The 26,729-nt window shown below is 33.9% G+C and overlaps 1 protein-coding gene across 1 annotated transcript; it reads left to right on the top strand.

Moving 5' to 3' along the window:
* The first annotated feature begins 7,955 nt into the window (after nucleotides 1-7,955).
* LOC124532679 (O-acyltransferase like protein-like) lies at nucleotides 7,956-26,494 on the top strand. The gene is made up of 12 exons (XM_047107702.1): nucleotides 7,956-8,065; nucleotides 11,407-11,543; nucleotides 13,387-13,699; nucleotides 16,059-16,170; nucleotides 16,923-17,010; nucleotides 17,959-18,134; nucleotides 18,693-18,878; nucleotides 20,226-20,405; nucleotides 20,606-20,756; nucleotides 21,308-21,485; nucleotides 23,830-23,972; nucleotides 25,725-26,494. Exons 1-12 carry the CDS (start codon nucleotides 8,008-8,010, stop codon nucleotides 25,833-25,835), a joined length of 1,833 nt encoding a protein of 610 aa, XP_046963658.1. The 5' UTR covers nucleotides 7,956-8,007; the 3' UTR covers nucleotides 25,836-26,494.
* The last annotated feature ends 235 nt before the right edge of the window (nucleotides 26,495-26,729 follow it).

Raw genomic sequence — 26,729 nt, 5'->3', positions numbered from 1 at the left:
CTATGTGTTTGTTATAAAACTGAATCCCCACCTCTCTCAAAGTGTTAATAGACTAAACGTGCTCAGTTACAAGGCGATTCAGTTGGAAGGAATTTCACACAAGTTTAACATTTAAGTAGATTTAAGTAATCAAATGTACAAAATCGCTATAACATATCTTATTTTAGTTTGTATATAAAACTATTTTTACTGTAAGCTTTCACAAACTTTAATTGGTTAATGTTGTTTTAAAACCAATGATTAGTTTTAAATATTATGTTTAAGTAAGTTATTGTATAAGGTTTCATCGCGCATCCATGTATCTGTACCAATTTAACATAAATATGTAATTACGTATGTTATACAGAATAACTGTCAACTTTATAAAACAGAAAGTAACAGAATATTTTGTATGAATACAAAATACCGTCGCTCGGCCCTCACCGGAGACGTGAAGGCCACGTGTGTTGGATTCAGCGCGAATACTTCTTTGCTACATAAATCAGCCCGGACCGAGGTTCTGGCTGCGGTGCGATTTTGTTACTTAAAAGTTATACACTTGTAACTAGACTTATGAAAAGTTTATAACTAACAATAAAAATAATATGTATAATTGTAATAACCGTTTTCAGGGCTATTTATCCATTTATCGGAGGATAACTGTCCTGGAGCTTCAATAAGGGACCCACAATAGGGATTCTGACTAGTTATATGTTATATAACATCACTAGTTACTGTTTTAAAAGTTATAGGCAATCTGGACTGACAGAAATGATTTTTTTTAAATTAATTTGCTTTAAAATAATTAGGAGCCTCCATTCCTCTGTTGCCTTAGAACTCGCAGGATTTTAAATCGGCTCCGATAGTGTTTATTAACACAGAATACATGTGTAATAAATATATCAAACTTTCACTGTCGCCTTTAAATAGTATTAGGTCAATACTATGTTAAGTGTTTTTGTTGCTATTAAAAAATAAAAGGATAATAAAACAATACCAAAACATACATCGTTGTTTAATTTCAAGAATTTCACTAAACACGTACAGACATTCCTTATTAATCAAATATGGAATTCTATAGTAAAGCTATTTATGCGATATGAAGTCTGCTAACACGCTTAAAACTCGTATATAGTAAATACTTTTTCTAAATCATGTTCACGAATACGTAAAGCAAATACGTCACATAAACACTGGAAAACTTTAAAAAAATATTGGGACTTGTAGAAAAAGCCATCAGTAAGCATAAGCAACCCGACCTATTTGTTATCTCTGGTACTATCAGTCTATTCTGATACCCGCGGGTTAATATGGAGTCACTCTATAACACTCTCCCGGGATACACAATTATTTAAATAATTAACTGTTTGATCGAGACATAAAAATTTATAATGATAACGTTACAAGCGCGCGAGTCTCCTCTCGTAATTGGCTAAAACTTTCCGTGATCATAATCCATAACAGGTTCGTTTGACGTTTGATTGGAAAAATATCAACAAACAAACTCTCGCGATTTATTCTTTGTGGAACTTGATCAATAATTAAATTGATATTGATTTCATGATTCCATCCTCACTCGTAATAGAAATGTTAATATGCAGACTGAGTTACGATAATAACGATTCGGATAATACGAGAAATTATACGCGCAATATTTTAAATATAAAATATTAAAAAAATATTTAAATACTTTTGTATTTATTTTAACGATTTAATATGAAAAAATTACAATAAAATTTAATAAACTCATAATGCGAATATAATTTTCCGTATTTTGTAGTTAAAGTAACAACCTGTTTTTTTCCCACTCGAATTCTAAAATTTGAGTCTTGCCACCACGCTTCCAACAATTTAATTTAAATGTATTTCAGCCACATTTATTTGCCCACCCCAGGGCCGGGCGGACACGCTGTCTTCGGTTAATGTTCTTACCACCATCGTGTCATTACAACTATGCATTAAATTACAGTGTTTACAACTTACTTTACCAGTACTTATAGGTTTAAATGTTTATTTTGCAAACCTTAAACATGGCTCATGAACGCATGCCCGGAACAGGCTTACACTTTGGTAGGTCAACATCTAAGCTCCTAAAGTTGTCGGTGTAAATTGCTATAAGCCTCCTTACATAAAGTACAGTGTTCTTTTGAATTGTCGAAGTTCGACAAAAATCATTATTGAAAGTTTAGGGATCGTTTTACATATTTCAATAAAAGCCTACTCTCGTTTCCAAATGTTTTTTAATGATAACACGCTCCTCGATAGCACTCAAGCGACAAAAAACAAAGAGTATCATTTGAAAAACCGAGGAGGAAAACGGTGTTATTATATAAAAAAATATAATCATTTTAATAAGCAATATCTCCAATTCCCGTATAGATTTATAATGAATTGTAGCTTCATTGCATTAAATGTTATACTTTATTATTTATTTTGATAACAGCTATAAGATCAATTGTTCTGGTGAAAGACCTCTTGTATGTGAAGTCCGGCTCTCAGTAAAGGTGAAGGCTTGCTGATTACGCTGCCATGCGGCTTGAATGGCATTTGTGGAATTACGCCTCGTAGACGTTTACCCGACTCGCACATCCTTACGAGGTTTACCTTCACCGCCGAGCACGAGATTATTTACCAATAGCGAGCAAGTGAAGACTTGCCCGTGCTTGTCCTGATATAAGAATAGTTCATTTATTTCGGGTTCCTTCACGCCCACTTAAGCAAAAATAGACCAAGTATTTAAAAGATACAAAAAAATTATGTGAATATTTATATCTTTAACAAGGTATTGATCATTGTACTCTAATCTAGTAAATAATGTATAGTCATTTTATAGCATTCATTTGGGCCCTCAGGATTTCACCACATCAGGGTATCTATGCTCTGAAAACACAGTTGTAATCATGACCATTCAAAAGTGTTAAAAAGTGTTCAAAAGTGACCATTCAAGAGTCCACTCGAATAAAGAATATTTTGATTTCGATTGAACAATGGCCTACAATACTAATTAAGTTGCTATATCAACATATAACGTAACTTGCTCAAGTAATCAATTTTTGTAGAAATAAGTAATACTTCATTATTTTTATGTCGTTTCCTGTCGCGTCGGATTCTATACTCTGCAGACTGAACGCTAATAATAATTAAATAAATCTTTTAAAATGTACTCAACATACGTCTATTTTTATCTCATGACTGATACACTTATCCATTCAACAATATTACACGAATAGGCTCACTCGGTATAGTATATACATATATAGTTGAATAAATAATTATCACACAGACAAAATGAACATTTTAAAGATAACTTTACGAAGAAAATAGTCAGTTGTGGTCGTGGCTCGGTGTGCGATCACCTTAAGCTCGGCCCAGTTTCTTGGTATCACGTTGACGGAATTCCCCACCACTTCCGAACATGGAAGTTTCTCAGGAGATGTCCTTCAGCAAGCACTCACTGACGTTATCTCGACGTTAGCTCGGTGTCAAACCTGCGCTCTTTTGAAAATAATCCGTCTTAAATGTAACTTATTCCTATAATTCACTTTTTCGATAAAATCTTAATACATTTATTTAAACATGTGCATGCAAAAATGTGGATTTATTACAATTATCTTTGGCATTGATCAAATGTTATTCAGTGTTCAAAATGATTATCATGTTTCACAAGCGAATACGGCCGACAGACAAACCTAAGGATTTAGCATTATTGCTCATTTTTACATGAGTTTATTAATAATGTTGTAAAATTTAAATTACAAAAATAGTTGCAGTATCATAAAAGTGTTACTGTAGTTACTCATTTTTATTAATTTCATCTCATTATATGAAATTTGGAGAAGGATTTGATATATCGCGATTGGTAATGTGAGGGGTAGTCGACAGTCGTACAAACTACGGCCCTGAGGACCCTGACGATGAGGATAGACTATCCTATATGTGCAGGTTTAATTTAAATATTATTTTAAGTTTTCGTCTTAATTTTTTTTATTAAAGACTTTAATTTTGGTTTTTGATGTTTGTTGGTAATTCTGCTTTTTTAGTCATTTCTCTCCAATTTCGGGTTCCGAAGACAAATGGTAAAAAAGGAATCTCCGTAGAATCGTCATGTCTGACTGTCTATCCGTACGTCCGTCCGTATTTCACAGCCACTTTTTCGAAACTATAAGAACTATACTGTTGTAACGTAGTCAATAGATAAATTCTGTGAACCGCATTAAGAATTTTTCATTTAAATAGACAAAAAAATATATATTACACGAGAGTCACTTCCAAAGTGTTAAAATGTAACTTCTAAAATGAGGAAATGATAAACTAAAGAAAATACATGATGTCCAGTACCATGCAAACTTCTGCAGAAAATTGGTTTGAACGAGATCTAGTGAGTCGTTTTTTTATTTATACATCATAAATCGAAAACCGCAATTAACCTTTCATTCAATCAACTCAAACACATATAATATATTCATAAACATACACCTTGTTACATGCTGCTACGGAATCCTTTATGGGCGAGTCCGACTCGCACTTGGCTGCTTATTTGTATCAGTTATCACTGGGTACCTGACCGGTTTGTAAATAAAAAACCAACTGAAAAACTTCAAAAATTATAATACATATTTATTTTCCTAATAACAAAGAGAAAATGAAAAACTTAAATATAACTTAATATAAATTAGTTTTAATGCTGACGACGTGATCAAGAAATACGTTATTTATTTAGGATTTAGAATATTTTGTCCTCGTTTTTAAATTAAATTATAAAACATACAGACGCATAAGCCAAGAGCGCACATTTATTATGAATTCCTATGAGTAATGATCGTGAAAAATTGAATGCGTGGTAACTAATAATGTGGAAAATATGTAATAATAAATATAATCATTAAACTTTTACTGATAGCCGTGACACGGCCACTAACGACGGCGTTGTAATTAATGTGACCTCGTCTAAATTTCATCATCGCCAAAAACTTATGTTAAATATTTTCTCCTAAAACAGCGTCGCCTTATTTTGATTCAAATTCACATTTGTAGACTTAACAACAGATTTGTCTTTAAAATATGTGTCATAACGCCGACGGGATAAATATTAGTAATCTCTAAGAACAAGGCTATTTAAAGTTAATTTGTGAAAAAATATATACATCTACAAAGTTTAAAATTGAGACCAGAGGTAAAAACAGTACAATGACGAATTTAAACAAAAAAATATATATATATTTCATATGTCATGTAAGATACGCCATTTTTTTTTCTCCAAATCATGATCATTGTATCCTCGTGACTGACTTCGCGAGGCAGATTTGGCGAGGCGGTTGCATCTGTTTAAATAAAACTAATTATAACGGATGAATCGCGTATATTAATTATTTTTAAACATCCCGACGTTTCGAGTACTTTGCAGTGTTCGTGGTCACGTGGTCACGGTTGCATCTGCTTGCAGTGACCGCGAAATCTTCTTTATTAGGCACCTCTCCGCCCAATGTTGTCGCATTTGGTTTGTTCAAGGTTGCGATCACTTTGTTCGAAATGATTGATCTCGTTTTGCAAAATCTGCCTTAATATGTAAACTTTTTATGGATATATTACAAAATATACGAATACTAAAAAATACATATATGATCATAATAATTATAAAATTTATTGGTTACACAAATTAAAATGGCGTATCGCCGTAAATCGATTGACATGTAAAATGTTTTCGAGTGAGATTCGAAGTGAATCGAACAAGATTAACATGCATACTAAAAGCGTGTAGTCTATGAGTAACAGAGGGAGATTGGATCGCCAATACACACACAATATTTATAGATAGCCAGACAAACTGATTACTTCTTTGTACGTGGTCCGCGAAGTTGATCAGCATTTATAATAACAATAATTAAGAGAACTTGCCAAACTATCTTTCTAAACAAGACACGGTATATTTGCTAAAGTAGTTACTAACGCTGAATGGAATAGTGGTTCGAAATCGATGTTTCGAATGCAATCGCCCGTACCATAGGATCGTTTTCCCAAAATAATACGAGTGTATCGATAATTACCGCTCGCACCCGGATAGCAATCACTGTAATAAATAATAATGCGCTCGTCATTTTAATGGAATCTTAATGATATTTTCCACTCGCGATTAATTTCAACGCCATGAAAACAACGATTACGGAGTTATTATTATAATCAATAATAACAAAAACTGCAATACTTATTGTAGACCTCTCTATACATCTAACGATTTAATTAATGTTATTACAGCTATTTCTTATTTAACATAATGCAAATACTCAAAGTTATTTAATTGAACAAACTATTAAGTATGTAAATTTAAAAAACAAATAATAACTTTTTTATATTAAAATAAAATCAGGAAAGATGCTTCTCGATGACAGATCACCTCCACCTCATCATACTTGGGGCTGATCTGAATTCTCGATACAGCTGAACGAAAGCCAACACCCCGCTGAAAGTGCCCATGATATTATTCTGCCGGGCCTGTTGACCACAACAACGTTAGGTAACAACAAGAAATAAAATTAGGAGCAACGATAAGGCAATTGTATGTTTCGACGACCTCCGTGGTCGAAGTGTGTACACCGGTTTTGATGGGTTCGTCAGTACTAGATCCCCGTTTTGATTCCCGGCTGAGTCGATGTAGAAAAAGTTAATTGGTTTTGGTTTTGCGTCTGGACCCAAGACAACATAGAAAACATAGTGTCTGTTGTACCGTTGTTACTTCTGATTTTCCATACCACATATACTTTAGCTACTTACATTGGGATCAGAGTAATGTATGTGATGTGGTCCAATATTTATTTTATTTTCTGAATTGAAAAAAATATACAACTAGTTGATAAACTAAGGCAAAACGATACCGGAAAACGATTCGTAACACTTTGAGCGAACTCGTTTAGTTGATTCTGATACGTCCACGAAGTACAAAGGCAATCATTAAGGATTCTGTTCAGAAAGATCTTAATATAGTAAAATAAAATAAAAAGAAGTTAAAATACAATTCCATTGTAGAACGAGTATTTTAAAAATAATGTTGCCATTCACAATTACACTTGTAGGAACGTACAGTGTATCAGTAACGCGGCGAGTCCTGGCCCTGGTCACCGGCATTTCTGAAATTCTGTGACGAAGATGGTTTTTGTTTTGCTCTTCAATAGGTTATTGCCATGGTTGGTCAAATAACCATATTATTTTTATATATTGTTTGATGTTATGACCAGGCTTGGTTTATATTTTCCCGACGCTTCGCCAGAATCCGGCCCGACGTGGTTGCGAGCAGACCAATATTTTCCGCTATCCCTCGAAAGACGTAAGTATCCAATTTTCAACATACCACCATAATCAAGTATTGTCACGTTAAAAAAAAACTTCAAATGCAGTTTTTTGTGTAATTAGTTGAGCTAAGTGGCTATAATTGAAAACATTTAATGAAACCCCTAATATTAATTTTAGTAAGAGTTGTATTCATTTAAAGTATTTAATTTTTTTTTAAATTATGTACAAATTCAACGTCTGAACTTACGTTCAGTTGAGTCACGCAAAAACCAAGCGATTGATTCGAAAGATCGCGAAGATCTACGTTAATCTCAAAAGCCGGCCATTCAAGAGCGACGCGCGAGGAGGGTTCCTTACTATTTTTTCTCATTGGAATTTAGACACTACAAATAAGTCCCTGAATTCATTGTTTTTTTTTAATGTTAGGCTTCGTATTGTCAAAGATAGTGTTTGATTTCCGTATTTTTTCTTAACTATATTTTAATATTATTTATATATTAAATATCCTATCAACCACATATTAAATTTGTTTAATTGTGCGATAACTTCCTGACGTGGTCAACTGTGTTTGTGTTTCAGTTTCAAATAGAGGGCTGCGATATTGTCAAGTTCGGTTTCGTCGTCGTGTTCACGGAACCCCAATAAAGGACCGCAACTGTATCATGGGCACGTTATAACTTGAACACAATCATATTATCACTTGTGTCCAGTAATCAGTCCGTGACGGTGGTCAGTGCCGGCGTGATGGTGTTACGACCGTTGTGTTTACTGTGTGTGCTGGTGGCAGTTACAGGGATCACAGGTAACATCACCCTTTACCATACCATCACCACATACCACCAATTGCACATTCAAATGAATAAACTTGGTAATACCGTGAAATGCAAATTATAAATAATGGTATTTTCATTTATATTCGGTAAAGAATAAACAAAATTATTATTATTACTCATAAAATAATTGATTTGATAAATTACAGGATTTGCGAAAAATGAAACCTTTGTTAAACTAATATAAATTCAAATAACTTTATTCAATTCGATATACTTATCCAAACAGTACAAAATTACATTTTGTAACGGGTCAAAATACTACATAGTTTCGATAATTTCAAAGTTTTGTAGTTATTTAAACTAAGACAATTAATCGGTGGTCTTAATTAAATCTCGGCACTAACACGTCAATAACAATAATATTATGAGCACTGATAGACTCTTTAGATAAATTAACACACAAATGCAAAAAAAGATTTTATATATAAAGAAAATAACACAAAAATTGACCACGGAACATGAAACTTTAAGGCAGTTCAAAAATATAACCATATTATATAATTTAATATAATGAAATAATTAATTTAATTTGTATAATATACATATTGTATATTCATTATTATAATGTAATAATAGACGGCTTTGGTATAAATAAATAACATATTATTTAATAAGAAATATAATCCTTAACGTAATGCGAAAAGTCAATAGATAAAGAGAAATACGAACTTATTCATTAGAAATTTAACTTTAGATATAGTAGATTACTGCGATGTATAATACAGTAGTAGTTTTTTTATTATTATAGATCAGTAATCCATAAATTTGATCTTGATAATTTCAAACAAAATACAACTCAAAACAGCAACCGACTACTTTATTTATACCATATGTACCTAACGTGCAATCGTATTAGTATTTAGTTTACAATTTCAACGATTCTATCGGAAAGTTAAGTAGAATCAATAAAGACGCATATTTGGGTTTTTTTATATGTAAGATTTATCAACAGTTGCAGTTATTCAATTATCGTTCGAAATAATTACCGTGATGATTGCGTTCTTTGTTTCGACATCTTTGTAGGAAGTTCATTCTGCGTGGGAAAAACAACGATTGTATTTATAAGTTACATTAAATCAATATCCAATCAATCTTCGTGCATAAAAAGCATGTAACTCCCATATTGACTTGACGCTCCGAAATGACCATTTGTTCAATTTCTATAATTAGTTCTGAAAGTTCTATCAAAGACCTGCAAAGAATCGGCACATGAAATTCGGAGAAATTATTTCTTTAGTAGCGTCGCGGGTGCGTGCTTTTATTTCTATATTTCCTTGAACGCCTGGCATATATAAAATATTAATTGATCAGCTGATAAATAAGTTTAATTATAATATGGGTTAGCGGACAGGTAAATGGACATGATGGTCGAAAGGAGCTAGAAAAACATAATAATATTAACCATACATCGCCAATCTGCCATCATTCACGGGAGTCCCTTGGACCTCATTGTTACACTGGCTCACTCAACATTCAAAGTGCTACGTATTGCTATTTGGGGGTAGAATATATGACGAGTATAATATCTGGATGTTATCAACCTGACAGCCATAGGCAAAAAGCACTATCAGCCACTCTATCACAATCAATTTTCGTTTAATTTCCTAAACCACTTCGACACTCACTTGAATCGAATATTATTTGGCGTTCTAAACTAATGTTACACAATGTAAAGTGATAAATAAATCGAAAACTAAAGACACGATTGTGCAACGTGAACTTTTCCGATTACAAAAACCTTAATTGGAAAATCAATGACGTCACTTGTTTGCAGTGTTATAAATAATTAATATAGAAATTAAAATAATTTGTAAGGCATTATTAAACCATTCTGAAGTGCTTGTAAGGACCTACTTGAATAAAATAAATGTAAAGCAAATGTAAATGCATTTCATTAATACAATAAATATTTATAATGACTGTAAAGGCTTTGTGGAAGATCTTCTGGGTATAACCCATTTGTGTCTTATTCTTGTAAACTGCGCGTTGCAGCGTTCCGGTTGTGTGAGTGTGAAATTCGTGTACTTGCTTTTAAACACGAGACATTAAATTCATAAGTCGCTAAACGACTCATTAAAAAGAAAAGATAATGCTTTTTATAATTATACTACGATGAAATAATATAAAATATATGTTGAGTTTATAAATAAATAAGAATTCATTATAATATATGTTTTGGTGTGGTTAAATAAAGATGAAAAAAGTATATTTCTTATTTAATTTGTATGTATTTTATTTTAGTATTTAATTGCAACAGATAAAGAGCAATTTTAATTAATTGATCTCGTATCACTGAGTAATACGGCGCATAATTAACCTCGTGGAGAAAATCATCGTGAGCTAACTTGCACTGTTTGCTAAATCCTGCTCTATTACATGTGATCTCCGGCGCGCATTGGATTGGCTCGAGTTGGAGCTCCAAACCTTCTCCTCAAGGGTCAACAATGGTTGCTACCTCTTTTCCACTATTAATATATCAACAATAATAAATACATCAGTAGTTTGTACGTTTTTTAAAAAGGAAATGATGATGATAGTGATGATTTCGTTGTAAGCCTATGAATATTCTGGAGCTCTCCATTTGAAAATAAAGCTTAGAGCTTATTCCGTAAAACATAAAATCCCTAATTGATAAAATATTTATCAATTTTATAATAATAGTTAATTATATTTTCATCATCATCAGCTAACGTTTGAATGTAATTCGGCACAATGATAGTATTACATAATAAGCAGAAGTTGCCAACCATAGTGTCATAGGTTCGAATGCCGTTTTTCTGTCAGCATATTTTGAGTAGCGACATGACAAGAGGCAGCTTCCTGCTCAATACACTAGATCTTTGTTCCCACCTAAGCCGCGCAACCTCTCGTGCGCTGTTTACTCCCTATTCACACAGACACCTGCAAAACTGACATATTCATATCGTGGTGGATAATGATCAGTTAAGTAGGGCTTTTTCCAAGCCCGCCTGGATAACAAGCCATTACGTTAGTTTGTTATTGCGGTTTATAAGGCGCGTAAGCCCACAGGCGTGTAGCTACAGACACAAGGGTCATAATATCGTTCCTAGCTATTTTAAATTTAGCTCTAGTTATTACTTATTTAATTCCGTTTTGTAAAACGTTCTTGTGTAATTTTAATAGTGGCGTCGTTTATTTATAATGAAAATAATCTATAATACATAATTAGTTTATAATGCGTCCGAATATACTGCGCCAAATTAATACATATAAAGGGGTATAATGTCGATATCAAAGTGCTAAGAAAGTCTCCACTTGAATATATTAAATTCTGGTTTATTATTTGCAGATGAGCAATACTACTCCATGCCGCGGCTCTTCGAGCTGGACGACTACGACGAGTGCCAGGCCTCGCGCGGTGCCTTCTGCGTCGGCTCCTTCCATCTCTCCTCGCAGAAGTACAGCCGTCTCCTCAACATGATACAGGTCGTATTAGAACATATCTTATAAACGAGATGGCCCAGTGGTTAGAACGCGTGCATCTTACCCGATGATTGCTGTTTCAAACCCAGGCAAGCACCACTGAATATTCATGTGCTTAGTTTGTGTTTCATCATTCATCTCGTGCTCGGCGGTGAAAAAAAAACATCGCGAGGAAACCTGCATGTGTCTAATTTCATAAAAATTCAGCAACATGTGTATTCCACCAACAGTGTGGTGGAATATGTTCCAAACCTTCTTTTCAAAGGTAGAAGAGACTTTAGCCCGGCAGTGGGAAATTTACTGGCTGTTGTTATTATATTCCAATAATAAGAGAATTACATAAACAACCTAGACTTTGAATTGGTATTCATTACGGATTGGAGAGAAAAATAATAACAGTAATTTATACTGTCATTGATTACTTCATTTATAGTACACATATTTTATTTATAATTTATATTGTTTTGAAATGACTACCTAAAAGTAGAGTTAGAGTATATTTTGTTTAATTTGCAAGACTCCCATAACTTAGATATACATAGATAACAACTAAGTCGATTGTCAATAAATTATAATGATAAAAAACTTCTATTATAATTTATTTACTTTAAATAATTATAACACACTGAGTCGAAACATGTTGACATCAATAGAAGGTTCTTGACCTTATATTTTATAAAGAACTTATGTTATTTTATTAAAATCGATATTAAAAATAGCAAACGTGATAGTTATGGAAACATAGGTCCAATGACGCTTTTTTATCCTAATATCCTAAAATAACATAACTTGTTTTTGTTTTATTTTTTCGACAACTGATCTACGCTAATAAAGTTCAATGACGCATTAAAAAAACACTGTTGACGTAAATATAAAACTATGAATAAATGCATATAAAACACACGTATTGGCCCGTCTTAGACAACGTCACATACATTACTCTGATCCCAATGTAAGTAGCTAGAGCACTTGTGTTATGGAAAATCAGAAGTAACGATGGTACCACAAACACTCAGACCCAAGACAGTATAAAAAGTAAAGTAAAGTAAAGTAAAGTAACAGCCTGTACATTTCCCACTGCTGAGATAAGGCCTCCTCTTCCATTAAGGAGAGGGTTTGGAACATATAGTATAAAAAACGAATGATAATCTGTACTGACTCGGCTTGGAATCGAACCCAGGACCTCATAGCGGCGTACCCATAAAGACCGGTGTACACACCACTCGACCGCAGAGGTCGTCAATAATAGTCTTGTCGGAGACCATCCCGCCTTCGCCTGTCCGTGAGTCACATCTGACTTTTGGTTATTGTGCCACTATTGTCTACTTTATGGATAGTAAGAAGATTTTTGTGGTGGGGCGATGGCGACAACGTTCCATCTTTTAGCATCCGGTCTTTTTTCGTTCTTAAGGCGAAGCTGCTTTTGATTTCGGTATAATTTTCAACTTGATGAATCCTATTCATTAAAATAAATAGAGAATATTTCCACTTCCGATAGAAAACTAGTTTGATATATTATAGAGAACTTGATAGTGATATTATCTTTTAGTTCAAACTTTAACAAAATATGTTAATGATCTATCTTCAACGCGTACCCCGTTAAGTCGAACATTAGAAATTTACGGAAGGTGTATGTATTCATCATCGCGAATCTGTAATTATTATACTTGGTACTCTGGTCCGATATGTAGGGTTATCCACAGCATCCCAGATCTCGTGCGTGATGTCGCCATTTACGGTGTAATGAAAGGTACTTAAAAGGCAAGGTAAAGGAAAAACAAAAGTGAAACAATTAGCCTGTACGCTCGCGTGGTCCTTTAATATTAAGAAAGGATTAATCTTACAGACTGTCTCTGAAGACAAGCACAAGTTCAACCACTCAGTCGTCCACCGCGGCTACTGCGTCAACACGACGTGCGCTCACATCTCTGGCGAATACCTCCCCGACGTATTCGAGGAGTGCGTCCACAACCTCACGAAAACCAAGTACAAGCTGGACGCGAAACTCCTCAGCTTGGACAACTGCAAGACCAGCGCCAGTCCGCCTACAATGCCTCTAGATGTATATGATCTCATATTCGCGTGTGTCGCTGGCCTAATACTAATAGCCAACTTAGTTGGGACAGCATATGAACTATTTCGTAGCTCGGATGAGAAACGTAAGTGTTAGTTTGTATTTTTATATTTATAAGTAAAATCATTATCGCACAACACTTAAAGAACAATCACTAACAATGATAAAAATAGAGTTTAGAAATTTGAATCTTCTGTATTCTGCTCTATGATGTCCAATATATTTATTGGACATCATAGAGTATTGTTATAAAGTACTACGATATTGGCAAATTTCCTTCTCAAATTTAATTACTATTTAACACATTCAGTGCATTAAGGGTGTATATAAAAGATTAGAGAGAAGAAGTTAGTCGCGGTCTGAAATAATGTGTTCTGGAAAAACACACGAACTTATTTTTTATTACATTTAATAAATGTCAAGATATAGTTTTATAAGCTTTAAAAATAATTCCCTAAAAATATAATATGTATTTTTTACATCTGATATAGATACACGATTAACTTAATTAGGTCAGACATAGAAGGATTGATCACAATGTTCACTTTTATGAAGTAGGTTATGTTCGGGTTCTGAGTGGCATCTGCGTCAGCCGACGCGCGACAACACGGAAATGCAATACATTTGAACGAGATCTTTAACTTACGTTGGAATTCGTGACTTGAATAAATTTAATTGAACCATACATTTATGAAAATGAAAATGATATTTATACTTTAATTATATAAAAAAAATGTTAAAAAAAAATATTATTCAATACATTTGAATCAAAAGCAATATTCAAGATATTTCTTTAAAAAAACGTAATAACAATGAAACAGACAATGAAATGAATACAATGTACTGATGTTTAATTATTTATTTGTCGTTTTTATTTGTTACGTCAGGCTTACAACATCTGTAGAGTAATTATTAGCATAATGCGGTTGTATTTTATTGTCAATTTATTGTTATTAATCCAAGAGCACGCAACTGAAGTATGAGGATTGGTATCTTCATTGATTATAATGATAAATATAATGCAAATTATAATTAATTAACATAAGAATTAGTAACATTAAATGCTTAAATATATACAAATATGAACTAAAACTAGTTGCTGTATAAATCTTGACCGCGTGGAATGGTGGCAAGAATGCCAACAGCATTTCCCCGTTGTATCGCAATTCCGATCCTCTGGGCAAAAAACGAACCAGCCCTCCTGTCACCAGTGGAGGCAATGAGGCGAGGTGTTATACTTTTGATGAAGCTTTTTGCACCACTACTCCAAGGGCCAAGTGTTTCGACAGCAAATGGAACAAATAGCATTTTTTTTTCCTCTCCCAATTAAACAAATATATTTAAGTTTGAGTCCATATTTACATTGTGAAAACGCTTGAGTGGAATGATTAGCTCCTCCATTACTAAAAATACATAAGTAAACACTTCATCATCACTACATAGTATAAAACAAAGTCGCTTACCGCATGGCTGTCCCTATGTCTGCTTAGATCTTTTAAATTACACTCCGGATTATGATGCGGTTCTTTTGAAAATAGATACATTGATTTAAGATGAAGGTTTATATGTATAACATGTGCACAATATATGAGAATAACAGTGCAAAACCGGCGCGGGTCGCTAGTTTATTATAATTTATAAATTAAAAGAAAATATAAATCCAACTTTGTATTTAATTTAAGAATAAATACTAAGTTTCTTGATGATGACGGTAGGCCACCACTCATGGACAATTATGCCGTAAGAAGTAATATTTCTACACGGCTAATGCGCAACTAATTTCGGGAACTAAGGCGTTATATCCTTCGAAACTGTAGCTACTTTGTCTCATTCAATCATTCAAACGCAACAAAATACTAAGTATTGTTGTTTGGCCGTATATGTTATGACTGTGATACCAGCTAAGGCAAACATGAACTAAGTCCTACACACAAGTTTAATGTAGATATTAAGAGATAAGTCCCTTGTATGTAAAATAATATTATTTTTATGATAATAATCATGACTATAACATCATACTGTCGAGGAAGTGCGAATAATATTACGATTGCACCGATAGCATCGCCGCTAATGGTTCTCGGCTTGGGCTTCGTCGTATGCAGTTCGCGTTTAGTTATTTTTATCGTTCTACGATTTTATATTATAAAAACTATACGCTGACTTAAAAAAATAATCAAACAAAAGAAAGTAGGTTTTATTGGCTAAATTTTTGGCTTTATAACTGAACGGATCAGTTCACATACATTGATTATATCACACATATATTTTTCGATACTCTTGCAAATTAGGTTAAATATTAAAAATTTAATTTTGACGAGTGCGTTTCATACATGAAATTATTTTCATTATTTCGTTGTTATTCCAGACCAGTTAAAGATTGAAAAACTATATTAAGTTATCTTTATCTCTAATAATAATTTATTATTATTGTTTAATTTTCATAGCAAACCGCTTCCTGATGGCGTGGTCGCTGATAAGTAGCTGGAGGCGGCTGACGGCGAGCTACGACAAGGAGGACTCCCGGCTCGACGCGCTCACGCCCGTGCACGGGATGAAGTAAGGCGTGCCGTATTTAATGTAAATCCAAACTGAAAAAAAACTATCAAGCCAACATATACATATAAAACTTACTAGATTTTTCTAAATACTATTACTAGCAGTTACCCGCGGCTTTGCTTGTGTAGAATACGAAAACACTCGTTAGTGGGTGTCAAGAAAAGGTTTTTTTTATGCTATTAGTTGACGGACGAGCGTGGGCCACCTGATGGTAAGTGGTCACCATCACCCCTAGACAATGAAGCTGTAAGAAATATTAACTATTACTTACATCGTCAATGTGCTACCAACCTTGGGAACTAAGATGTTATGTCCCTTGTGCCTGTAGTTACACTGGCTCACACACCTTTCAAACTGGAAAAATACTGAGTACTGTTATTGGCGGTAGAATAACTGATGAATGGGTGGTACCTACCCAGACGGGCATGCACAAAGCCCTACCACCAAGTAGATATGTTTGTATGATATTTTATAAGTGAATATCAACAGTTTAAAATGAATTAAATGTTTTATGCTTCTAATTCTAAAAATGACAACACTCATACAATCTTTACATCCAATTATAAAGTAACCTATGTCCTTTCTCAGGCTCTAGACTATTTGTGCACCAAATTTCATTATAATCAGTTCAATAGTTTGGGCGTGAAAGTGTAGTGTTGAAAACAGAGTTACTTTCGCTGCGCTTTTTATTTCATTAAGACTGTTAACTTTCATGTTCTTGTAATTGACGTAGTGAGTTTGTTTTGTTTCAGAGCGATGACACTCATTCTAGTGATTCTAGCGCACTCGATCATAGCTCACCACATGACGTACATACACAACCCGCAGTTTCTGGAACAGGTAGCGTATTGCGTGATCGCACCGTCATAATTAGATATATAAGTACGTCACACTCGTATGTATCGGAATTGCGTTTCGACGTAGAGCTACAGCTCGCCGTCACGATCTGTACTGCAATTATATGCAATTCGGATCAATGTATGAAATATTTAAAATTCGCAATGAATGTCCCAATCAATATTCTTCTTTCGGTATAATAAATAAAAATTAATGTTCGTATTGTGTGATCTCGCGTTTCTTAACCATTTCTCGGTTGGTTTTGGAGTTACGCGGACGCATGTAGAGATCAAACCACATTTTTGTGATGCTTGTCCTTTGAAATATACGTTCCATGTATATTCTTATTCTACCCAAAGCCGAGGACACGGGCAGCTAGAATAGGTAACATACGGCAGCTAAATACACATCAGTGGTAATAAAAACGGTTAAAGCGCCAAAAATACTTTGTTAAGTTACCAAACCTCATTTCCCAAACCTACTTTTCTGGGCCTTCTGCTTTTTTCTAAGTACTTTCCATTGACGATATGTATTACAAATACTTTCTATTCTATAAGTTACTGAGACTGAATATCGGAAAATCAGTATATAAAATCATTATTATAATTATGTTAATGTAAGCATTTATATGACAGTTTTATACTTTTATAACTCATAAATATTTTAACTATTCCAATTTTGTTTTTTTTTATTCTATATATATATATATATATATATATATATATATATATATATATATATATATATATATATATATATAATTATTATAACATCATTTTTTAATATATTTTATATATGAAAATAAAACAATTTATTTTATTTATTAAGATCATTTTTATTTTATTTTTTAAATTATTTTAGTATATGTATTATGCTTGTCCTTGCGAGTTTGAATATATATTTACTAACATTATTTTATTTTATTTATTAACAAGAATGTAACCTACACAGGGAAATAGGCATCCCCTATCAACGCTCCTGTACAACGGGACCACTGTGGTCCAGACCTTCATAATCCTGTCGTCCTTCCTGCTGGCCTATAACGTGCTGTTATCGCTGGATACCGATCCCAAGAAGAAACTGAACTTCCAAATATGGTGGCAGATGATACTGCACAGGATCGTGAGGTAGGACGCACTAAAATGTTAGATCAGCAATTGCATACGCAATGTTATATTGTTATGCTTTGTTTGTACTTTTTGTGCTTTCAGTCTTTACTTATTTTATATTTATTTTACTTATTTTATATTTGATCTTTACTTATATTTATTCGTCAGACATACAAATAAATACAAATATGTTACAATTTACAGTGTCGCAAAATAAAAGTTAAAAGTAAGACGTTTGTAAATCTCGTTCTACCTGTTGGCACCTCCCGACCTTATTTCCAGAAAGAGTAATTTTGCACATTATACCATATACTAGCGTCTAAATGTATCAGCTTCACTGTCCTCCCCGAGATGCCATATAGAATGTAAAAGATAATTTCTACCGGTCGGTGATCGACGATTATTTATTGCTATGCTATTAACTTTGGTTACAGTCACCGTGTAGTGCCTAATAAGTCATCTCGATTCCATCTATACACCAATCTAAAGATCATCTCTTTTGTTAATATAAAAAAGTAGAATACACAATCATATTCCTCTGAACTGCTCGCATTTCAAAGATATCTTCGTTCCCAGGATTATGCCACTGAACATGTTCGTGATCGGTCTGTGTGCCACGTGGTGGCGCTTCTCGAGCGACGGTCCGCTGTGGTCCTCGCTCGTGGAGGCGGAGACCGCTCGCTGCCGACGCAAGTGGTGGACGCACGTGCTCTTCATCAACAACCTCGTCAGCCCTGACGACAGGTGCCTGATACAGACTTGGTGAGTTACAGACTTATATCAGCTTAAGGTATTTATTCTTCTTTTACTAGTAACTGTTATCAATTATTCGATCTCCATACAAGATCTGTATCTCATACATGTGAAAGCAGGTTCTATACATTTAACGCAGTTTTATTTTAGTATATAAATAATTTCGTGCTTTACAAAGAAAATATTTTACATGAATTAATAAGATGTGTATGTCGTATGTATGTTACCGAGAACCATAAGCCAGGAACTCATTAGTTATTCGTTTTTTTCATATGACATACAACTTCAAGTTTATATTATGTACAATTAAATACTTACAATGCATGATAATAAAGGGATACAAGCTGCAGGCTTATATTATTTGTATCATTTTGATATCCGCTTAATGTATCGCGCGGTCGTCTTTAATCCAAGAATAAATACAGTCTGAGTTAAAAATATCGCATATACCTATATATTTAGCGCCAGTTTTCATAATATAAAGATCGCGACATTTAAAAGTCAAATCGAAAGAACCAATACTATAGTACAATGTAATTGCCAATACACAGAAAAGATTTTGGTATCCCGTCGAAATTATTAGTGTATCAATTGGAATAAAGAGAAGCGTAACCGCAAAGAATAGTTTTTTTTTTTTATGGTATAGGTTGGTGGACGAGCAGATGGGCCACCTGTTGGTAAGTGGTCACCATCACCCATAGACAATGACGCTGTAAGAAATATTAACTGTTCCTTACATCGTCAATGTGCCATCAACCTTGGGAACTAAGTTGTTATGTCCCTTGTTACACTGGCTCACTCACCCTTCAAACCGGAACACAACAATACTGAGTACTGTTATTTGGCGGTAGAATAACTGATGAGTAGGTGGTACCTACCCAGACGGGCTTGCACATAGCCCTACCACCAAGTAAATATAAAATAAAAGAAGATATAATAAGATAAAAGAAGATTTGAAATTAACATGGTTATTTTTATCACAACAGTTATTAAATACGGAATGCTTACCACGTTTTTTATTTTTAGTTGGTGGAGTTCGATATTTCGACATTATCTACTAATGTCCTGTTCACCAACTAAAACTAAAAATCATGGTAAATATCCTCTATTTAATAACAGTAATAGATAAAATATCATTAAGCATTATTAAAAATGTAACTAAATTTAAAGATGTGACGCTGGTTCTCTGGAAGAAATCGTCCTTAAGCGATAAGACCGCCTGTTGCACATTTCGTTTTTTTTTTATTGTGTTATATTGAATGTAAGTTTTTTCTTGTATGTGTACAAACAATAAAAATTTATTATTATTAGTTATTATTATTATGCAAACCACTAATCTTACTTTATTGTGGCCAGGTTTCTAGCAGTTGACATGCAACTCTACGTAATAACCTCTCTGCTACTGATATTCTTGGCACGAAGACCGACAATCGCGATCAAAATTCTGGCAACCCTGTTCGTGCTCGCGGTAATCGCCAACTTCTACCTGGCCTACTACTTGAATCTGAAGTCCATTCTCTTCATTGCTCGTCCCGAGTGAGTCAATTTTTATATTTCAAATAAAAATACTTACAAATGGGTCATGTGTTTTTAAGTGGTTCAAAGATCAATGGCACTGAAGTAATTTAAATATCCTTTGTATCGTCAATTTGCCAACAATTTTCTTAATCATGTATCAATCAAATATAAGCCATAGACAAGCTTTTTTCGGTTAATAAGCTGTTGTGCGTATGTAGACTCATCCGAGCGCAATACACCGGAGTGCCGTCGTTCAACTGGCAGTACGCGGCGGCGTGGGGCAGCCTGCCTGCCGCGCTGCTCGGCCTGCTGCTCGCCTTCGTGCACCGCGTCGTCACCACCTCCAGCTACCAGCTGCAGCAGAACAAAGTACGTATCCTCCCGACCTGCTTCAACAACTGATAACTGATTAAAGACGCTTGAGATGAAAATCTGATCACTGGTATTATTGCAGCAAAAACTCTTTAAAGTGTCTTCTGATGAAATTTTCTTTTTTTTTTCTATAGATGTATACAAAATTTTTATGCAATATCAATTCAATTTTGGAATTACAATAACAAAATTAGGATGTCAGGTGCTGACAAGCAGCAAACATGATATTTGACGACCTCTGTTTTCGACTAGTATGTACGCCGGTTTTCATGGGTACGCCACTCCGAGGTCTCGGGTTCCATTTCCAACCGAATCTAGAAAATGTTCATTAGTTTTCTGTGTCGTCTTGGGTCTGGGTGTTTGTGGTACCGTCGTTACTTCTGATTTTCTATAACACAAGTGCTTTAGCTGCTTACATTGGGATCAGATAAATGTATGTGATGTCCAATATTGAAATTATATTTATATGGATAAAGACTTTATTTGGAATATGTATATCACTATGGCAATGTGACATCTGCTACTTAATATAGTAATTGATGTGACAGTGCTACCGTGTGCTGTACCGCTTGTCGGTGCCGAGTATTCTGCTGTGGATCATGTGCGGCTACTTCGTGAGGGACTCGCCCTCGAAGACCGCGGTCACGCTCTACACGGCGGTCGACCGGCCCGTCTTCTCCGTCATCATGGTCACGGCCATGCTGGGATTCTTTTTAAAAGTTGATCGTGAGTATACTGCTTACAGCTTTTAATATTTTGACTGACAACTTCACTTATCTTTTATAAACCGAACATGTTTTGTTTTTTCAAATTTCCTCAGACTCCTTTCAGAAATTCTTTCCGTGGTTCCATTTAAATTTAAGTATTTAGTCACATGTGTACATTAAAACTTAATGGATTTATTTATATCTGATGTAGGTAACTATAACTGTACAAAATCATTTTACGTAGAATATTAAATTTAATAATAACATTGTGTAACAAATGGATCAGGAAAATATTTATAACCAAGGTCAGATTCAGCATTGTATGAGGTGAATCAGAATGCATGATTTAAATTAAATAACTTAAATTAACGTAAGACGTGTAAATTGTTTTCCAATCAACGATGATATAGATGACCATATATACAAAAAAGATCAAATTAAATAATTCATTATCTTGTGGATATCGGTTAAAATGAAAGTATAACAAACTTTGATTCTCTTACTACATCACGTTTATAGATATAGCTTACAAATGCTATATCTGGTATGATAGCGATCTGATGCGGTGGTCAAATCAAGATACGCCGGTTAAAAGTCTTGGTAATCCGTCTGGTTAGCTTGTTTATTTTATCAATTGTTAGCATATAGGTTATAATACGTTAACATACCTCATATATAATATATCTTAGAAAAATAAAATAGTAAAATAAGTATTTGTAAAGTTTGTTATAATGTTAACCCAATAATGTCATAATTATTATGTAGACACGTGTCTGTCAATGCATTAAAAGCGGAGATACGTTTAGTAATCATTATCGAGATCAATTTCTGTATTTTCCACGTAATAAAAGTTCCACACGGGTCCAAGGATTTTATACGAACTCATTAATACTGTGCGGTTTGATTGCGTGCACCTGGCCCAAGGTCGTCAGATGTGATTCACGTAACTTATTTTTAAAACCCTTTGAGTATAACGACTTAAAAAATGGAATTCCCTTATTGTTTTAAATTACATGATTCATGATAAATTCCTCGTCAGTATGAAAGTAAACACAAATAAATAAAACTGTAGTACCTGCTTGACTTAATTACACATAACTTACTTTGACCAGTAAATATATTTAAAGTTCTCATTAAAAAAAAATACTTATTATGAAGGCGTAATTCTATATGAGATTATATTTATGACAAAAGAACCCGGATGAAAATGAAAACATTTTCATAAAGTATAAAAGTAAGGTCGGTCCGTAAATGTGCCACCGCTCGGCAGTGACCCCACTGCTCTGTTGCTGGTTGGTGATGTTTTCATGAGACAGATTTAATTACTTGATGGTGTGTACTAACGCGTCACGGTACCCTAACCGAACCTAACGTAACCCACACAACACATTTTATAACGACAACAGTATAGTAGGGAAATGTATTATTATTGTATCTAGGGGTCTAGTCACTACAATTATAATATAAAGAAAACTATTGATACGATTACTAGATGTTGATTTATAAAGTAAAGTAAAGTAACAGCCTGTAAATTTCCCACTGCTGAGATAAGGCCTCCTCTTCCATAAAGGAGAAGGCTTGGAACATATTCCACCACGCTGTTCCAATGCGGGTTGGTGGAATGCACATGTAGCAAAATTTCGATGAAATTAGACACATGCAGGTTTCCTCACGATTTTTTCCTTCACCGCCGAGCACGAGATGAATTATAACACAAATTAAGCACATATATAAAGTGGTTCTTGCCTGGGTTTGAACCCGGAATCATCGGTTAAGATGCACGCGTTCTAACCACTGGGCCTATCTCAGCTCTTGATTTATAACTACATAATAATTTAAATGTGACTTGGCTTCTATGACTTCTCAAATCTTTTTATGATGGAAAGACTGAAGGCGAGAAGAAAGACGAGAGGCTTGGCATTTTTCTACATTTAATGTTTTTAGTGGGATCATTACTACAGACTTACATACCGCTATTAAAGACATTAAGTTTTCAATTATGGTGGCGCAATGGTGTTGCAAGGAATAGTAAATACTTCTTACAGTGATAAGTGTAAATCTGCCACTGTCCGAGTATCTATTTTATTAAAAAAAATACTAATTACGAAATGAAAATAATGACGCATAGGAAAACTTGTCGTTATCCAATCAAATCAAAATCAAATCAAATCAATCGTCAGTTGAGAAATACTTGTTCATCTCAGCTAGATGGGAATACAAAATACAGAACAGCATTTTGAAGTTTAGTTTATTTGTAGAAATCACTACTATCGCTCGTAGACCAATACTCGCCGTCCATTGCCCTGATATGTAATAAAACTAGTCCAAACAGCAGACACAACACATTAACTTCTTTTGTCTAGGTCTTTACTGGCACGTGCTGACCTGGCGGATATGGCACATCCTTAGCCGAATGTCGCTGTCCGTGCTGCTCGTGCACTGGTGCTACAACCTGACATTCCTCGCTATCAAGACGAACCTCGCTCGTGTATCGGTATTTGAAATTGTAAGTATTAATGTTTTATTTATAAAAGTAATTGACACTACGAAAATATTTTTCAGTGAAATCACCTTTAAAACACTCAAAACAATTAAACTCGTATTAAAAAGATAAGCTTGAGCGACAACTGCTGATGCTGACCTTGAGGAGGAGAATTTGAGGAGCTACGAGCACTTTTATGTCAAACTCTCGCACGTCTCCAGAAGATTTAGATCAGGTTGTCAATTCTGGCATTGATCAATGTTTCAGTAACCAAAACTAATTTAATTTCTTTACTACTTTTTCTATTGATTATTTTACCTTGGTCGTTGTTAAATGCAGTTGTCCTTATTGTTTTCACTGCTGAATACGAGAGAGAGAAACCCAACTAGTAACCCAACCCGGCTTCGCAAGGACACATTACAAACTTCAAAAATTATTAGTGTTTCTTTACTACATTGTCCATGTATTTATATGCAAAAACCTTTTTCTCGAATCAGTCTCTCTATTAAAAAAACGGCATCAAAATCTGTTGCGTAGTTATATATTTATAGTTATATAGGGACAGAGACAGCTTTAAATCAGGACAGATTTAAATCTACGAATTCTATCTTCTAGAACGTGGAGTCCGCCATTGCACATCTCTGTATAATTTTATCTGCATTTTATCTGTATGATAATAATACAGTATTCTTGGTGTACCCTTCACTCCTAAGAAAGATTATCAAGAGAATCTCATATTCGCATTATAAGACTAATAGTTGTAATTGTTGCTATGAAGATACATAATCAGACGTGATGTCGTCACAAATCCTGCAGACTATTTTTACGAGTTCCACTTGCATTATTTGTCAAAATAAAGTGATTCGCTAAGATTCGCAATATACGTGCAAATTTGGTAATTTCACCTTGTTGATGCCATAGTTGGACAAACGTTTGTACAAAATTTATTCATTTATAAATAAAAATGTCGATGACACGTAGGATTAAAAAGGCCAAAAAACTTTGAAATGGAATTTTCTCAATTTATTTTTGAAGAATATTAGCACTTTTCATATCCTTTAGAATATAGAATCTAGTTCCTTAGCAACGTATTATTTGTTATGTCATTACAAATATATATATGGAATAAAATGCGTTGTAAATTACGAATAATTATTTTATTTACTAAAAACATATAAGCACTAAATGTGTCAATAGTGTTCATAATATCAATATTCAGTCTTGCATTATTTACGATTATGCTTCTCTATTTATTTTTAAATATAAATATCACTACAAATGTCAGACTATATCGTGAGTAACTGCATGCATATAATGTAATTGAGCCACATGCGCTACAAAAGACTGTAGTAGCAGCTTGGTGGGCTGCAAGCCTCAAGTAACCACCAACAACAACAACAGTAGCGTGCCAATTTCCCTAAGGCTGGGCTAAGTCTCCTTATTTTTGAGGAGAAGGTTTGGAGCATATTCCACTAAGCTACTCCAATGCGGATTTGGTGGATTCATATGTGGCAACAACCATAAATAGACTGTAAAATTCCCACTGCTGGGACATATTCCAGGCTGGTGGAATGCACATGTAGCAGAATTTCGTTGAAATTAGACACATGCAGGTTTCCTCACGATGTTTTCCTTCACCGCCGAGCACGAGATGAATTATTAAACATAAATTAAACACATGAAAAATCAGGTTGTCTGGGTTTGAACCCTTGCATCGGTTAAAATGTATGCGCTCTAACCGCTAGGCCATCTCGTAAAGTTAATTATTTGTTTCAGGGCGGACATATCTTCACTTCAATAGTCATGACGTACGTCACGTCTCTGCCGCTCTACCTCATGGTCGAAATTCCGGCTCAGAAGGTATTACAGCTGCTATATACTTCATAGCATCCATGTAGAACTACAAGATAGTGTTAATCTAAGAGATAAATATTCTGATTCAATTATTACGTAATCTTGTTGGACTACAATTATAATAATTGTAAATATATTTGATATGACTGGTTTCGGTTGTCGCCCACTTATAATAATTAATTCCGTCGCTAATCATCAATTTGAATCGCGGTGTAAGGGTGAGTGAGCCAGTGGAATTACAGGCACAGGAGACCTAATATCTTAGTTCCTACGTTTGATAGCGAATTACATTATAAGTAATATTTACTATTTCAATGGTCGATGCTTGTGGAAAGATATGAATATTTTCCAACAGATTTTCAAACCATCACTAATCAGTTTTGCAAAACTTTTATTAATAATTTTATTTTTAAATAATCCCAGTACAAATTTATTTAAACAGAGTTACAGTATAGAATTAAGAACTGTTCATTTCAATATACGAACTTTTTAAGTTTTATTGTATTAAGATTTATTTTTCTTTTAGTATATGTATGTAACACATCAAACATAAATACCTAAAATAGAAATAAGGATGATAACAGTAAATGAACACTACATTATAATGTAAAATAAGTGTATAAGTGTAAAACTCTAAGATGCCATTAAAATATTTTTGTGATAAAACTATATTTTTGTCAAAAGTAGATATTTTTAATTATTTAGTTGTTTCGTTTTGTTTAGTACATGGTATTAATATTTAATTGTATCGAAAAAAATTGTCAAAACCACAGAAGTTTCGAAGTTAAAAAGTAATCGTGATAACGCCGTCTACTGTATCAACTATTTAACATTTTGTTAAAATGTAATAAATTGTATTTGTAATTGTTTTCTTGGTGAGCAAAGAAATATAATATAAGACTAAGACATTTGTTATGAAATGTTCAG

Source organism: Vanessa cardui, chromosome 10, assembly GCF_905220365.1.
Source record: "Vanessa cardui chromosome 10, ilVanCard2.1, whole genome shotgun sequence".
Taxonomy (NCBI): domain Eukaryota; kingdom Metazoa; phylum Arthropoda; class Insecta; order Lepidoptera; family Nymphalidae; genus Vanessa; species Vanessa cardui.
Note: the sequence above shows the minus strand (reverse complement) of the source record. Positions and strands in the feature narration are given on the sequence as shown.

Excerpts from the sequence above, each read along its gene's own strand:
- LOC124532679 (XM_047107702.1), top strand. The coding sequence starts at position 8,008 with ATGGTGTTACGACCGTTGTGTTTACTGTGTGTGCTGGTGGCAGTTACA. Across the intron at positions 11,544-13,386 it reads GTCTCCTCAACATGATACAG|ACTGTCTCTGAAGACAAGCA; the intron begins GTCGTATTAGAA and ends TTAATCTTACAG. Across the intron at positions 18,879-20,225 it reads AGGTGCCTGATACAGACTTG|GTTTCTAGCAGTTGACATGC; the intron begins GTGAGTTACAGA and ends TATTGTGGCCAG.